Source organism: Barbus barbus (assembly GCF_936440315.1).
Source record: "Barbus barbus genome assembly, chromosome: 18".
In the NCBI taxonomy this organism is placed as follows: Eukaryota; Metazoa; Chordata; class Actinopteri; order Cypriniformes; family Cyprinidae; genus Barbus; species Barbus barbus.
Window position 1 is genome coordinate 8948755 of NC_136746.1, and position 16576 is coordinate 8965330.

The following is a 16576-nucleotide window of genomic DNA, read 5'->3' on the forward strand; positions in this document are numbered from 1 at the left end:
GGCCTGAGGAAGAGGATATTGAAAAAGGACTATGAGCTTTTTTCCCATCCGCTTCAAACATGGTGACTTCAAAGGGCCTCTCTCTCTCTCATTTCTAATCTGATTTGTTCCCAATTTATGAGGGTAGGAAGGACACAGAGGTACAGTGAAGATTTAAATGTACAGCAGGTGTGTGCCAATCACAATAGACTGACTGAATACTCTTTTTTCATAGCTTCTGCACTGATTTGTAACTATCTTAAAAAAGTAGTTTAAGCAAAAATCCAAATTCGGTTATCATTTACACACCGTCATGAAACACCAAAGAATGTCTCAGTATTTTGGACTCCTTTGAAGAAAGTCACTACCCTATTGAAAAACCAACATATGCTGTTTTGAAGCATGGTAGCTGGTTTGAGCTGGTCCTGAACTGGTTTAAGCTGGTCATGTGCTGGTCATATAGGCTGGTCCTAAGCAACTAGCTCCTGCTCAGGACCAGCTCATAACCAGCTTTTAACCAGTTCAGGACCAGCTTAAACCAGCTCATGTCCAACCAAGGACCAGCTTAAACCTGCTCTAACCAGCTGATATGCTTCAAAGCCTAACTAACCAGTATATGCCAGTTTCTTCGACAGGGACAGATTTAAAATTAAATATGTATTTGCTCCATTTAACACATTTTGAATTACGAATCATGTCATGTATACATTTGTAATTACAGATAATTATTTTCTTTGATTGCATATTGACACTCTATAAGTAATTTCCATGTACTTCGGTATGCTAGTCAACACATCAAAATAAATGTACTTTGTAGTATGACAAAAGATTATTAAAATACAGTAATTTACTTTAAAATAATACATTTCATTTGACATTATAATGAAGTGGACTTTTTAAAAGTCTACTTAAGTGTGTTAGAAAACCATTATGAAAGTCACGACTTTGAGTATACATAATATAACAATATCTGAAAGTACAGTTTTTTAAAATATACTTTTAAGATTTGATGTACACTACAAGTGCACATTCAGCACAATTAAGCACACATCTTTTTCACACGGGCGGGGATGAAAAGCTTTCCGCCAACAGGATTTTTTTTCTTCATCAGACAAAGTAAACTGACTGAACAATATAATATAGGTTTATGATTCCAGTCGCCTCACAATCCAGTGCAGTGGTAGCACACCACACATTTTGAGCAGATGCCGAAACATGCCATGGTTGCGGTTCATAACTCCTTTGTACAGCCATTTCTCAGAACTCTTTTGAATTTATTATTGATAGATGAAAGCTTAATCAAATTAGCCAAAATATTTCAAAAATTAATACACAAGGGGTGGATGATGTACAACTTCCTGTGAGCTCAGATTATGTGTGGGCCTGAGCAGTCAGATATGGACCAGTGAATAGGCAGACTGTAGAAATGTAGCCCATAACAGGCTCATTTGCAATATTTAAAGATGGATTTGGGAATGATTAAAAAACCTAAAAGACATTTAGACTCTGAGTGTTAATCAAATGCACGTGTTCGGCTGGTTGCCAGCAAGCCTCCATATACAAGTTTCTATAAGTGGGTCTATGGGACATTAAAAGCATTTTTGAGTCCGAGTTGACAGATGCGTAGCAGATTATGGTGTCAGGAAGGAATGAAGACTGCATAATCGCTGTTGCCCTTACTGCCCCCCTCAGCCACCCCCAGGACGGCTACAGCTGAGGAGTTGAATTCCTCAGCTGTAACATATAAACAGTCATAAAGCGAACATTTCCAGAGTGTGCGCGTGAGGCTTTAATCTAGTGATAAATGAGGCATGGAGACCGGCGCTGTATGCGCCACATCCAGCCTCAAACATTTGGCTGACACCCCGAAATGTGATGTAACAGGTCGTGACACTTCAGATACACAGAAAAACACAGAATATCAACACATCTTCTTGGTCTAGCAGGACGTCTTTGGATCAATACACAAACCTTGTTTTGTGAGACATCATATCAGCCAACAATATTAGATCTCAGCTTTGTTTTAGGCTCATAACCGCCAGTACAATAAATTAAAATATAGTGCTAACTTCAAGAACACAACCTCTATGTATCTCTTCCAGGATCACCTGAGGTCACAGCGTGGGGTGATAATGAACCTGTAGAAAGAAAAACAAGGTGGACTTGGAATAATCGACCGAATCGAAAGAAATTGATGTATTTTGTATTGTTTTACAGTGATCCAATATATTTTTTAATAAATTCAAATATATAAAAAAGAACAAAAAAGTTTTTTTAAACGTATTATATTTCAAAGCAACATTTCTAAGTACTACAATTACAAAAGCTAAAATAACCGAATAAAAAACAAAACTATTAAAAATGACAAAAAATAAATAAAACTATCTAAAAATAAAATGAAAATGGAAAACATAAAAATAAACACTATACACAATATTAGTAAATTCACAAAATTCACAAAAATAACACTGCAATGACGGCATGTAGGGCTAAGTGATATATAAAATATTCATATCTTTGAGGATTATAAGGCCAAAAATCGTTCAATACTGTCTTCATGTCTGTGGTCTGCCATGGTTTTAAAATCGGTTAGAATTGGTTAAGTTTCCTCAAAATCTAAAGTAAACTAGTCCCATGAGAGCATTAGGACAAACCTAATTGTTGAATTATTGAATCAGCAATTATTCAAAATGTTGATTCAGTAAATTGATTCAGTAAATAATTTGTGTCACAAATCTCTCATTAGGTTTTCAGATTAATTATACATCATTTGTTAAGCACATAAATGTGTAAATGCATACCTAAATGTATTGAAAATGCTTTAAAAACTGATGTTGAAGGCACCATTTTTTATATTCTGTTCAGCAATAAAGACTACTATATATGTATAAAACCCCAATAAAACACCTTTTCCTATATCTTTGAATACAGCCCACATATGGTTCATCATTCCTCTCCACTGAGTCATGCTTAGTATTGCTTTATAACAGACCCAGTGAAATATTTCAAATAATAAAGGATTATTTTCTCACCACGCCTGAATGGCTTTATAATATCTTCCCTCATATTTGGTAATACAGAGCTTATGTAATTAGAAAAATATTGTTCTTGCAATTCAACCCAGAGGCATATGCATAATTGTTTTCCTCAGTTTTTTTTTTATCTTCAGTGTGCGGTTAAAAAACCACATCCTTACAGCACAGAGAGCTAAAATCCAACCACACCATCAATACACTATCAATAACCGCAATGTCACGTTAAGTGTTAACAGCTTTATTGAAAATGATCCCCATGTTTTCTTTTTTTGTATAGGACAACATTCCCCACTTTGTGTCTGTGTCTGAGCAGAAACGCACGTGAGAAACGTAGATTCTTTCACATTGAGAAGAGAAGGAGGGGGAGGAAGGGAGTGGGGCTTTCCCAAACTTTTGTGTCTTCCCTTCTCCTGGGTCACTGGGGATCCTGGGCAGAGGAAGCAGATAAGATCTGTCATGTTTCTGCATTCATAAAGGCCTGTCAAAGCTTAAGCTGGTTGTCGTTTTATGAAAGAACACCTGGTATGTGCCACCTGTCTGGCTTCCAATACTACAAATGAGAGAAAGACTGTAGTTCATTCACACGATCTAAACAAGTCTAAGCCTGAAAAAGCCTCAAAGGGGTTTCTTGCCAGACAAGCATCTAGTATACACAGTAGGTTTTATTTTACATTTGTATTGACAGAAATAAAGAAAGTATATGCAATTTTTGGTCAAATCCAGTACAGATGTTTTTTTTTATATAGTGTTCTATAACTTTCCTCACTCAACATGAAGAATCCCAATGTTAGACAGTAGTGGCTTTACTTTTAACAAAGCCCTTCTATCATTTGTTGTATATGATTTATAAGTTGGACATCAGGATAAAAAAAAAAAAAAAAAAAAAGAATCATCTTATATGACCCATTCAAAGCAATAATGGAAGTTTGATGGAAGTGCAAAGTTAAAAAAAAAAAAAAAGCATGAGAAAAGTTCACGGTCAAGTGAGCAGAAGCGTGACCTGCCGAGGGTCTCACACTCTGTGTGAGGAAGCGAGTGATGTCAGCTCCTAGTATTTCATCTCTCCGTCATGTCCTCTATTGTTTAGCTTCTGTGTTTCCATTAATGCTGGGCTTTGGGACTGGATTGGACGTAAGTGGCACGGAAAAGCTTTCGGAGGGAAAAAGCCCGAGACCTGAACTCACATCCTGCTTTTGTTGGGACACTTTTTGGAATGTTGATGATTGTATAAATATTTGTTCAAAATTTCCTTTGAATTTTTTGAAAAACGTGAGCATCTGCAGCTTTACAACCAAAGATGGAAGGATGATTCAACAAATAAACAATAGCACCTAACACGTTTCCCACCAATCATTCACACCTTTAAACCACCAAACTTCAATTTCTGATGCAGTTTTTCAAGCTTTCAGTTGAAAAAGTGGGGTGCAAACATACAAGGCTAAATTGGATTTTTTGGATTTGTTTTCATAAACCAATTTCAGTGCCAGTCTTGGTTGAAATTAATGATGTACAGTGGTCTAATGATATCTGGTTTCCTGGAATGTGTCAAATTGTTTAATGAAAGGCAGTGGAGTAGTTGGCAAACTGTATTTAGACCATCTTGTTTGTCTAAATGTGTTTCAAGAGCTGTAATAAATCCCATTAAGAATTCCACAGAGATAGCAAAAAATACCTGTAGTGTTAAATAATGGGTGGAGATCATGGTGCTGCTGTCATCAGTTTGTGAACCTCAGGTCCACCTGAACACATGCTGTCATGCTCCTGGAATGAACTGTAGGAGCCTTGGCTTTGCTCTGTGCTCATCAGCACGTCAAATGAGCCATTGGCTTTCAAACAATAGATGTAGTTCACTGTTCTTGTTGGCTTGTTCCACAAAAGTTGCTTAACCCCCTATGGTGTACATAAACAGCTCCAGTAATCCCTTTATTTAGAACCAACCTATTGTCCAGAGAGGGGTGGGGGTCTTTCCCCAAGGGTGCAGTCCTAGTGTCCAGTGTGAATGTTTACAACCCCCTTTTTTGGTTTTATTATCAAAACTTCAATGATTTTGTCTCCGTTTTGTCTTGACAACCAGGTGAACCAAGCCAATCAGTCCAACCCACTAGGCTCTGGACTGGGGTACCTAGAGCACATCTGCCAGCTCATAGAGAAGATCGGACAGCTACAGGAACACAACCTTCGACTACAGAAACAGATCTGTGGCCTGCAGAAGGAAGGCAGAGTGATCAAGACTAAAGAGGTATCAATCATCTGCCAGCATTAGTCTTCATGAGCTTAACTCAAGGGTGTCCAATCCTACTCCTGAGGGCTACTATCCTGCAGAGTTTAGTCTTCAGGAGAACTATACATATTTAGTCAAGTAGGTTGTAGCTAAATTCTGCAGAACATTGGTCCTCTAGGAGTAGGTATGAACAGCCCTGGCTTATCTGATTCATATACTTGTGTAGATGAAGATTTGGAAACACACCATAATTCTCAATCTGAAATTGATTAAATGCACTGCTGTAGGTCTGAGTATGAAAGATGACGTCTTGGATTTATGAGTTGATGGGGGTTATATTGATGCCTAGGGCAAGGGATTATTGGTTCATACTGTGTCAATGTAAATCCAGCTGGTTTGAGTGGGGTTTAGGGGTTTTTGGTCAAGATGGATAAAAGCGTATTTAACAAATAGAGCTGCTGGGTTCAGCCCTTTTCGACCCGTACGCAGATGGGGTATTCGTTTCAAAGGATGTGATGTCCCCTCACATGGATTTCATTTGTTTTTATGTGTCCCGTGTTGACATTATTCAGGACGAAAGTCTTTTACTGTGTCTTTGTTTTGTGGGTCATTGAGAGGAGCTCACTCAGGCATGAAACATATTTTGTTTGTTTAAAGATGGAATTGAAAAGCAGATGGACATCAATATAAACTTAACAAAAAATATGCTAAACTAAAAATGCTGGTAAGCAGAAAGGATTATGCCATTTGTTTACTGCAAAATGCAAAAATGAGAAGGAATTCTGGTTAATCACAAAGTTCTTCAGATTCATTTGAGTTAACAATGTGTAACCCATAAAAATCTGAGCTCAGCACTGCGTCTTTGTTTTCCCGTCTTAGAACAAGACAGTACATCTGGCTTGAATGTTATCAGCCCAAAACCACAGGAAAAATATCAACATGTTTTACAATGTTTTGTGAAGTCATGTCGGCCTTTGTTTTTCCCTTGAGATTTGAGCTGCTCCAAAATCCTTTTAAGAACTGCTCACTGAAAGGTTCTTTGGGGAACCCAGAGTAGCTCTTATATTGCACTGCTGTGAAAATTCATTTTTGGAACCTTTATTTTTAATATAATATTTGGAACTTATATTTTATCTAATGCAGCTGTCCATTTGCCCGTCTTCTACCCCAGTTCTCCCGCTGCTCTAGTCCTTTGCTTACTGACTAAAGGCTATGGCATTATACTGTGTAGACATCTTCCTGGTCTCTGGACTCTGTGCTGTTGAATGAGAGCAGTTTTTTTCATGGTTTTTCAGAGAGTGGCCCTGTCAGTTTGGGCCCTGGGGCCGGAAAAGACTTCCACGGTCACAGTCAGTGAGCTCAGTGGGAGCCTGCACTTCAAAGTCATCAAAGAAAGCAAGAGAGAAAGACAGGCAAAAAAAAGGAGGACATTTTAAAAAAGTTCTTCTACAGAAACCAAACATGTTTATTGTTTGCTTTAGGTTTAGGATTCTCACAACATTCAGTCCTGTAGCACTATGCAAGAATGACAGTAAAGACAATAAATGGACAAGACAACATACTGCGTCATCCCCAGAGGTTCCACACAGCACAGTGTAGAGTGATTCATGAATGAATGACTCTTATGAAACAGATTTTTGAAATGGTAAAAAGACTAAAAAGGTCCAACACGTTTTGATTTGTTGCAAATTCATTTGAATTTGTATGTTTTTGTACTATCTGCTCTCTACCTCATACAAAGTTTGTATAAAAGTCATGTATATTTTTGTACAAAATTGCACACTTTTAAAATAGCCTTGTTTTCTCATGAGATCAGGTTGATAAAATCTCTTCAAGTTGATAAGCTCTTAAATCGAATGATCTCTTAGAATTAGTCAAAAGACTTGCTCAGTTTTTCTCCGCAAAAATACTGAAAGAATTGTTAAAAAAGATCAGTGGATCCAGAATGTTGAATCCTTTATTCCTTATAATTCCAAACAGAAAAACTGTGACACAGGAATATTCTGTGGACCACCCTTCTTGAACTCCCTGGGTCTTTTAGATTATCTGGGCTGTGTGTGTCTTTGGAGAAAAAGCAACAGGCAGCAGCATGCTGTTACACACATCAAAAGGCAGAGGAACTCCTGAAATGTGCCCCAGTCTCCACTATAATGGACCAAGCTGTCTCGCCAGTCTCCTCCCTGGCTGTTTTACCCATCTGCCCCCAAACCCTCACAACATGCTTTCATCTGTACTCATAAAAAGCATTCAGAACTCATACAACATGCAATTACCCCCATTGTAGTGTCCTCTGTCTCTTTTGTTAGTTCTACACCCTGCTCTCCTTAGTTATCAGCCATGACCGATCCAATGAACAGATACGCTCCATCACATCAGGTTGAAGCATCTGGTGTTTTGGTTTATGGGACATTTAAGGTGAATTCTTTCATCTTCAGTCTATGTTCAGAGCATATGCTTCTTTCTTTTCGAAAACATCAAGAATCTCTACGATGCAGAGACGCTTTCAAAGGAATCTGTGTTGCAACAACAACATAAAATCCTCAACAAACAGCACCCGCCTTGGTATCATCACCCCATCAGTCAGACAGTGTTTACCACGCAAATACTAATGTAATGGAACTTAGAGGATAATCTTGGATAAACAGAGATTTGGGAAGCATTTTATCACTCTGACTAACAAGAAACACTGCCATGTCATTTTCAGAGTTTAAACAATTTTCAGAGGAATGGATTAAAGACTCCATATTTCAATACACACAATATAAGTCATATCTACTACACTCTACATTTGGTTGGGAGGCAAATAGTGTAAACAATAAGAATAATTGGTGGAAATGACACTAGCAGATTTTAGCTGTTCGGGTGGTCCATGTGATGATGTGTGAGACATGAGGAAAATGCTTAAAATAGTGACCCAGATAAAGACATTTCCCACTGGAAAAGCAATTCAGGGTCATTTTGATTTTGTCTCGATTGCAACTGTTGAGAGTTCCCCATAGGAATGAAAAATCACCAGTGAGATGTCTTTATTATTTGAATTGTTTCTCCTAGAGAACAATAGAATAAAATAGAGAGCAAATGAGGACTATTGCTTCTTAACATGAACTCAAACCTTCTTATTTCTTTAATAACAACTTATCCGAGCTGCTATCTACATTAATTTTAGCTCTGTCCATAGAATGTGTGATGAAGCCATTCTTGTTAGATATTTTAAAGTCAGAAATATGGTTGATATGTTCATACTCTGGGTCTATATCACAGCTAGATTAATTATGCCATGTGAAATAAAGATAAAATCAGACAACGTGGGATTAGAAATTTACCCTATTTTTTTTTAAGTAGCAAGGCTATCCAAAAATCGTAAAAATAGTGTGAAATAAATAAATAATTGATGTCACTGAATGCTTGTGTTTGAGGGCTTCGGTCATTTTTCACTTGAATAAATCTGAACCAGATGTCTATTCCACGGGCCAAGTATGTGCTATCATCCTTGACCCATGGGCGTGAACTTCCACAAATTGAATTTAGATTTCATAAAGTTAACTATTTTAAGCGTTCTTCTTTCCCCAAATGACCACTCTTTACTTTTTGGAGCATTAAATCTATACAAAACATAAAGCTTTACAAATCCATGTGTAATTTTACAATCTAGGCCTACTGTGCATACCTTCATAAAACAGATCACTAACAAAGTGAATAAATCAAACTGCCTCAGTTTTATGAGACAAATTCTCAATTCCAACTCTTTTTCAGGACTTCTTCATGCAGCACTGTAGCTGTGGAGCAGCTGGCTTGGCCTTCCAAGAGCTCAAGAGACACTTTTGCAGTGACCACTACAGCCTGACGGCATCAAGCAGCACACTGTCTGACCTCAGCACAATCCCTGAGGTCACGCGCATCCCCCTTAGGGCAGCCATGAGAGGTCAGTGTGCAAACACACCTGGAGTCATACACTAAGTGCTAAGATTAATCTGTTTACACTGGCTGGAGCCCCTATTGAAAAAGCCAAAAGTTTGTAAGGCATGGAGCAGGCTTATCTATGCTTAATAGTAATCTGATAACAGAATGAATTATATAAGCACATAATTAAACTAGAAAATGAATTCAAGACAAACTTTGAACGTTGCTTTGAAAAAGCCATTCCTGAAAGTTGAAAAATGTTCTCAAGTTTGAAGATTATATAAGAATATATAAATAGACAGACAGATTGATCAATAGTTAGATAATAGATAGATAGATAGATAGATAGATAGATAGATAGATAGATAGATAGATAGATAGATAGATAGATAGATAGATAGATAGATAGATCTATAATATACTGTATATATCAGTGTTTATACAGACCACACCCTTCAGAGAGTCTAGAGTTTAGTCATGGATAACATGACTGCATCTTTTATTTTGGACAGATGGTGACACGGGTTGCCAACCTCCTCTTCCTGTTTGGAGGAGGGGTCTGAATCGAAGGAGCTACACAGACGGAGAGGCCAAGTACCTGAGTGACAGCGCTGAGGTCCTCTCCGCTCCTCACAGACAGGTGAGTCAATCAAATATCCACACCCACTGATTCAATCTGACAAACACTCAGAGGAAGCAGAATTATAGCCAATGTTTGGTCAAGCCTCTCTGTCTCACACATCCGTTTACTCATCACATTATTCTATCTAGATTGTAGTAGCTGACTCAAAAGAAAATGAAAATGAAGCTGACAAAACATTCCACTTGACAAAGAAACTCCAAAGTTTGCATAAATAATAATAATCATATGGTCACACTTTATTTTAAGGTTCAATTCTTGCTATTAACAAACCATTATGACTTTTGCCTCAATAAATTCCTAATTTGTTGCTTCTTAATAGTTAGTAAGGTAGTTGTTAAGTTTAGGTATTGGGTAGGATTAGGCATGTAGAATATGTGCACTAATAAACAGTCAGTGTGTTATTAATAGGCATGCTAATAAGCAACAAGTTAATAGTGAGAACTGGTCCCTATACTAAAGTGTTGCCTAATAAAGTAATAAAATGCATTAACTAATTAAAAGTCCACTGGTATTATGAATGGCTTTCATGTGTATCTCAATATCATACACAACTAATTAATGGTAAAAACAGCAGCTGTGGTTGCCAGAACTTCACTCTAAAAATATGGAAGCAACAATTAAAATTTACAGATTGAATTTAAAATTACAGTGCATAAAAAGTATATTTTATTAACTGAGATAATGTTAATAACCCAATGCACTACAATCTGTTTTGTGTATAATATATACATTGGAAATCATCATAATACACTGACAACCACTTTAAAAAATGTTGTAAGAGACAGCAACATGATGAATCAAAGTAGCTTTTCCACAAGTTGAGGTAAATACAAATATATAGAGGGTGCACACAAACAAGTGCATAACTGTTAACAAATAAACAAGAAACACAATTATTTCAATGTAAAGGCATCAAGTGTCATGTAAGGAATTGAGTGAATGCCAATGTATGGCTTTTCACTGTAAAATACAAGATTACTTATTCTTTTTCACTTAAAACTGCACAATTAACAGTATTTTACCGTCAAATTAAATGCAATAAGATCTATTACAGTTTTTCACTGTATAAGGGAATTTACTTTAACATTACTCATTTTGCTTTTATGCAAAGCAACTTACAAATGAGGTTAAAAAAATAGATTAAACTAACCAATTATTATAATGTACTATTCTTACACGCTAAAAATTACAATAATTTTTACAGTGTAATGTTTTGTATCGCAGTTGAGTGAGAACTACACATGGGGAAGAGTGAAGGAACTGGTGAAGAAGACCAAACTGAGGAACCAGAGCCGGCTGGGACTGTCTTCAGGCTCCCTGAAGAGATCCTGTCCACAGCTTTACCGGTACTCCATCCATGTTTTCATAATCATTCAGGAGTTTCAGATCATTAGCACTCAAAACAACACTCAGATTTGATCTCCCTCTGAAGGCTCATTGAATGTTATTTTTCTTTTTTAAATAGAATATTTATTTATTATTTCTAAAAGTCAAATTGACATATTATTTCACAGATGATTGGTTACGATATTAAAAATCAATCAGAATGGAAATGTTTTAAAGCTTTAGCACTCCGCCTTTGTTGTGTGGTTCCAATGGCAGCACATACAGTAACTTCTGGGAAGCCGTATCACAAACACAAGTACTACTAATGGCTCCGCTCTTTTGATGCTATGACTCACTATGTGTCCATGTGATGCAAGATAAGGCTCTCATCACAACCGCACGCTGTAACGCTAAACTGCTGGGCGTCCTAATCTCGCCTGTACGCTGCCTCCTCTTAAATACCTCAGCACTGGGCTCATGTGGTAGTCGGTGACTAGCACCACATTGTATGAATGAGCGGAGAGCAGAACACTGATTAGGTATTGCATCTCATTCAGTCTAGTATTGTTTTAGTATTATTAAAATATACTATTAGAGTATTTATTCATATTTTGCAATATCTTATTTGATATATTTTTGTATTTTAGTTTGTTTTAGTAATTTTGTTGTGTTCTTCTGTAATTTTTATTCGTCCTCCCTCCCTCGCCCAACATTAGTTAACTACGTTAGTTAAAAAGAACTAAGAATAAACAATACGGCCACACTTTATTTTAGGGTCCAATTCCTGCTATTAACAAACCATTAACTATGACTTTTGCCTCTATAAACTCCTAATTTGCTGCTTATTAATAGTAAGTAAGGTAGTTGTTAAGTTTAGGTATTGGGTAGGATTAGGGGTGTAGAATAAGGTCATGCAGAATATGTGCACTAATAAACAGACAGTTTGTTAATAACAACCCTGATTCAGTCACTCAACTCCCAGTATCATTGGTTTTGAGGATGTCACTAATACTTGATGTTATTACATCTATACCGCACCTTTTTACCATGTTAATGAATCAGTTTATAGTGTGACACTGTTCAGTTCTTTATTCTGACTAGTTGAAATGGCTAGAGACTAGTTCCAGTTTTGATGAGTGAATTGCAACATCGCCTCCACATTCTTTCTGAACTCATAACAGATACTTCATCTGTGAAGATCATTGGGACATACCCTTGAAAAATATATTTTCTCTCAATAAAAAACAACAACTTGAACCTCAACCTATTCCACTAGTGAGCTGCGATCCCACACACAGGTTGGGACAGACTCAGATGAATAGTTTAGTGCTGCAGTGTCAGGTTGGAGGTATGCTGGTGGGAGTAAGCAAATTCCCAGTGTATTTCACTCATTAGATGAGATATGGGAGCTATGCTGAATGCGCTCTCCTCCCGAGAGCAGATCTTTTCTGAGGAATATATCCATACGGACTGGTGATTCATGAAATATGCTGACTTTAAGAGACTGTATTTGCTCCGTGTCTCTGTTTTCTCATACCGTAATGATCAGTGTGTTGCGTAAGTGCTGTGTGATTGGAAAAATCAGGTCTGTTTTCCATTAGTTCAGACGAACTTAATGGGGCATTAAAATTATCATTGGTGCTATCTGGAAAAGGTTATGTAATACGTGTTTTAAATATTTTAAAGTAGTGTCCCAGTGTTTAGCATGATATGGAAAGCATGCTTGAAATCCACACCCAAGTTACACTACGAATTTGTTCACTGCTACTAAGATTGCTAAAATGGTGTCCGTCTTCCTTACAGCCCAGATGTGATGTTAGCAGAACGGCCCAGGACAAACAGAAACTCCATGATCGCTCTGGGCCATCAGAAACTGGACTATCTGTGGCCACAGTAGTATTAATCAGGTAGGCTGAAAAATACATCCTCTGCCACATCCTATGGCAATAACTATGGAAATGAAGGTCAAAATCTGACACTAAGACTTATATGTTAATGATCCATCTTGGGTGTAATGCATTACTTTGTCATTTAAATAATTTTCCTTGAAAAAGTAAGGGATTACTCTTAATTTTTTCTGTACAGTTACTATGGATGTAAGTGCATTACATATTGCATATGACAATTCTATATAAAACAATAGTGGATCTAACATCAAAATTTAACATCTAATGATAAAATGTTTAAATCAGTGGTCTCAAACTCAATTCCTGGAGGGCCATAGCTCTGCATAGTTTAGCTCCAACCAGATCCAAATCACACCTGCTTGGAAGTTTTTAGTCAACCTGAAGAGCTTGATTAGCTGGATCAGGTGTGTTTGATTAGGGTTGGAGCAGAACTGCGCATACCTGTGGCAATCCAGGAATTGAGTTTGAGACCACTGCTTTAAATACGTCAGTCAGTTCAATTTGACTATTTATTTGAAAGAATTAAAATAACCGTTTCATATTTATCCTTGTATTGTTTATCTGGTTTAGGTTGATATGGGATTTACAGTTTCTTTTCAACTGCTTACACATATTTTCAAAACTTTGCCTTTTTTTCAAAACATTACACACAAATCCAAGAATTGCACACACACAATGCAAAATACCTCACATCTCTTGCAAAATGAATCACTGCATTCAAAATATCACAGACACATCTCAAAATCAAGCATCTGCAAACACCTTGAATTTGTGTGTGTTACGTAGAGAATTGGGTGTTGTGTTTTGCAAAAAGTGTTTTATGAAATTGAAAACTGAGTCAAAGGCTGAGAATTAGCATATGGTATGGTTTTGCAGGTTTGGTGTGTGGCTCTGATATTTGAGTGTCAGGTTTGAGAAATTATGTGACAACTGACAAGTAAAGATTTTATTTATACGCAGTTGAAAAAAACTGTAAGTTATCAGTAATAAGTAATGCAACACATACAGAGTAATTAGTACGGTAATCTAATTACATTCTTTAAGATGTAATTAGTAGCTAGTGATTAATTAGCCTACTTTTTAGAGAAACTTGCCCAACACTGTGCAAGTAAATAAACAAAAATGTGTGCTTTAGTCACTTTATGTAAGATGCATAAATCCCAGCAGCAAAATTAGAGCAAAGAACCTCTAACACAAATGAAGAAACACAAATGAAGATATTTTTACTTTTCTCTAATCATTTTTATCCAGCCCAGGCATCAAAAAGAACAAAATTTTATAAAATAAATCTACATCAAGCAGTGTAACCCCTAAACTGCTCATAGTGCTATTTAGACACCTTTAATTGGTGAGCTGAATTTCATAACTTCTTACCATAGGGTTATATATGGGCTGTCACTGACTACCAAGAAGAAAAAGAGGTCAGAACAGAAACAATATATTGTGTTCCAGGTCAGTTGTTGTTTTAGCACTGTTTGGACAGTGCAAATGTTTAAAGGTTACCAAAGGAACCTAAAGATCCAAGGTGGTCCAAGTTGGAACCCCCTAAGCTGCTCATAGTGCTATTTAGACACCTTTAATTGGTGAGCCAAATTTCACAATTTCTTACCATGGGGTTATATATGGACTGCCATTGACTCCCAAGCAAGAAGAAAAAGAGGTCAGAACTGAAACAATATAAAACAGAAACAACAAAGCGTTCAGTGCTTGGTCCCCAATGATGTCCAGGGTTTGTGTTCCAGGTCAGTTGTTGTTTTAGCACTTTGGCAGTTTGGACAGTACGGCTCTATCTCTCCGCAGTGTTGTTTCAGTACAACTGATATCATGCACACAGTGAATGAGCAGCATGTTAACTCTCAGCTTTTGTTTTCTCATCAGACATTGAGCAGATGGCCTGCGATGGGGCAGCTTTTCCAAAAAGCAAAGGACAAAGTGGTAGTTTTTGCCATTTGCAGATGGTTTTCCAGACTGAGGAACAAGATGGGAGAGAAAAGCACAAGAAAACAATGAACGAGATTGGAGTAATGATAGAAAAAAGTTGGTATCATGTGTATATGTAGGTTGAAAGTGTTAAGTTGACCTGTTGATAGAGCTTGTTTGTGTGGCATGACATTTCTGTAAATGTCATAAATTCAAATGAAGCACTCATTAGATTTGTCAGCTAATGAGGTACTATTAAAGATGATATAAACGTGGAAAAATGATTTACAGAATGTGAACAGACAAAGGGAATTACAGTAAATCCTTATGTGTAGTCTAATGTAAATTTCTGCCAGGACAATTTACCAGATGCTGTCCTAATTGTAAAATACTTGAAATACATCCAAATGGTAACAAATGTTGAACATGCATGCTATATCTTTATATAGATCATTTTGTACCACTATTATAAGAACTGCCATGTGTAAGTGTGTATATACAGATATAACAAATATGTATCCATGATGCATGGATCATATATGAAGATAAGAGTGGATAAGAGGTGCTCCCGCGTCTGAATTCCTCTATCTACAAACATATATTGCTGTAAAGACGGGGCTGATGATAACATGTAAATGACTTATGGCAGTTCTGTACACAGCTCGCCTGTCTGATGTTATATAACATGTGACCTTTCGCCTGCTAAAAGTTAAGCAAGCCCAGAGTGTGAACCTGAAATATCATCCTTAAATATGAATTGAAAAGGGCTTCCTGCCAAATAGTAGTATACAAATGCAGTATAAAATGGTTATAAAACTTTACTAATCTTATAAGTGTACCTCAGGGAGAAAGCATAAATAAAAAAACCTATGAATTGACCCCTTTAAATTAATAAGGTGTTTAATTCAGGCTATTACTAATAAAACACTACAGTTAATCCACAGTGAAAACAGTCAGATATCCTGGGCAGCATTAAGTTAAGCTCAGAAAGTGAGCATATAAGTGTTTGCTGACAGCTGGGTGAGTGAGGTACTAAAATACTGATGTCTAGATAAATAGCTTTGCAGAACACTTGCAGTCTTCCGTGTGAAAGATGGAACATCAATTTTCTAATTAAACTTCTGTAACACGATATTGTTCTGGCCAGGAAAGTGTATTAAAACACGGCTTCCAGCATATGTCTTTTGATGTACGCTTGACTTATCGTTTTATAGTCACTGTACTGAGTAATGGTGTTAAACTGTGTGTAAAAATGAATGAGAGCTGAAGTATGGTAGAATTTTTTTGCCTATTAGGGACAGAAGACAAGACCAAGAGATATTGTACTTATCTTGTGTTGTAGTGTACCAAATGGACGGAATAATTCAATATGCATATTGCATTGTTATTCAAATGCATTTTTAATAAATATGATATTTCTAAATATCAGAAAGTTTAAATGTGTCTTTCATGATATATAGATAGATTTGTTTTAATAGCTCTTAAAAAAGAGACCTTAGCCTTCTGTCAGAGACTCTTAAGGGAGGATGATTTGGGGCAAAATACTTTTTTTTTTAAGTTTTCACATTCTCTGGCAAAAGAGTTCCCTCCTCTGATAAACCCAGACAAACTGCGTTCTCTCACACAATATTTGCACAGTTTATAT

At 36.7% G+C, this 16576-nt stretch overlaps 1 protein-coding gene across 1 annotated transcript in view; it reads left to right on the top strand.

The window, feature by feature from the left end:
- LOC306884479 (uncharacterized protein) overlaps positions 1–16366 on the top strand; it is a 28784-nt gene extending 12418 nt beyond the window's left edge. Inside the window, exons 3-8 of the mRNA XM_079440372.1 lie at positions 5089–5253; positions 8989–9157; positions 9648–9775; positions 11003–11124; positions 12908–13011; positions 14890–16366. Coding sequence (XP_079296498.1) covers positions 5089–5253; positions 8989–9157; positions 9648–9775; positions 11003–11124; positions 12908–13001 — 678 coding nt within the window. The 3' untranslated portion in view covers positions 13002–13011; positions 14890–16366. The remainder of the gene's footprint in view (positions 1–5088; positions 5254–8988; positions 9158–9647; positions 9776–11002; positions 11125–12907; positions 13012–14889) is intronic.
- The last annotated feature ends 210 nt before the right edge of the window (positions 16367–16576 follow it).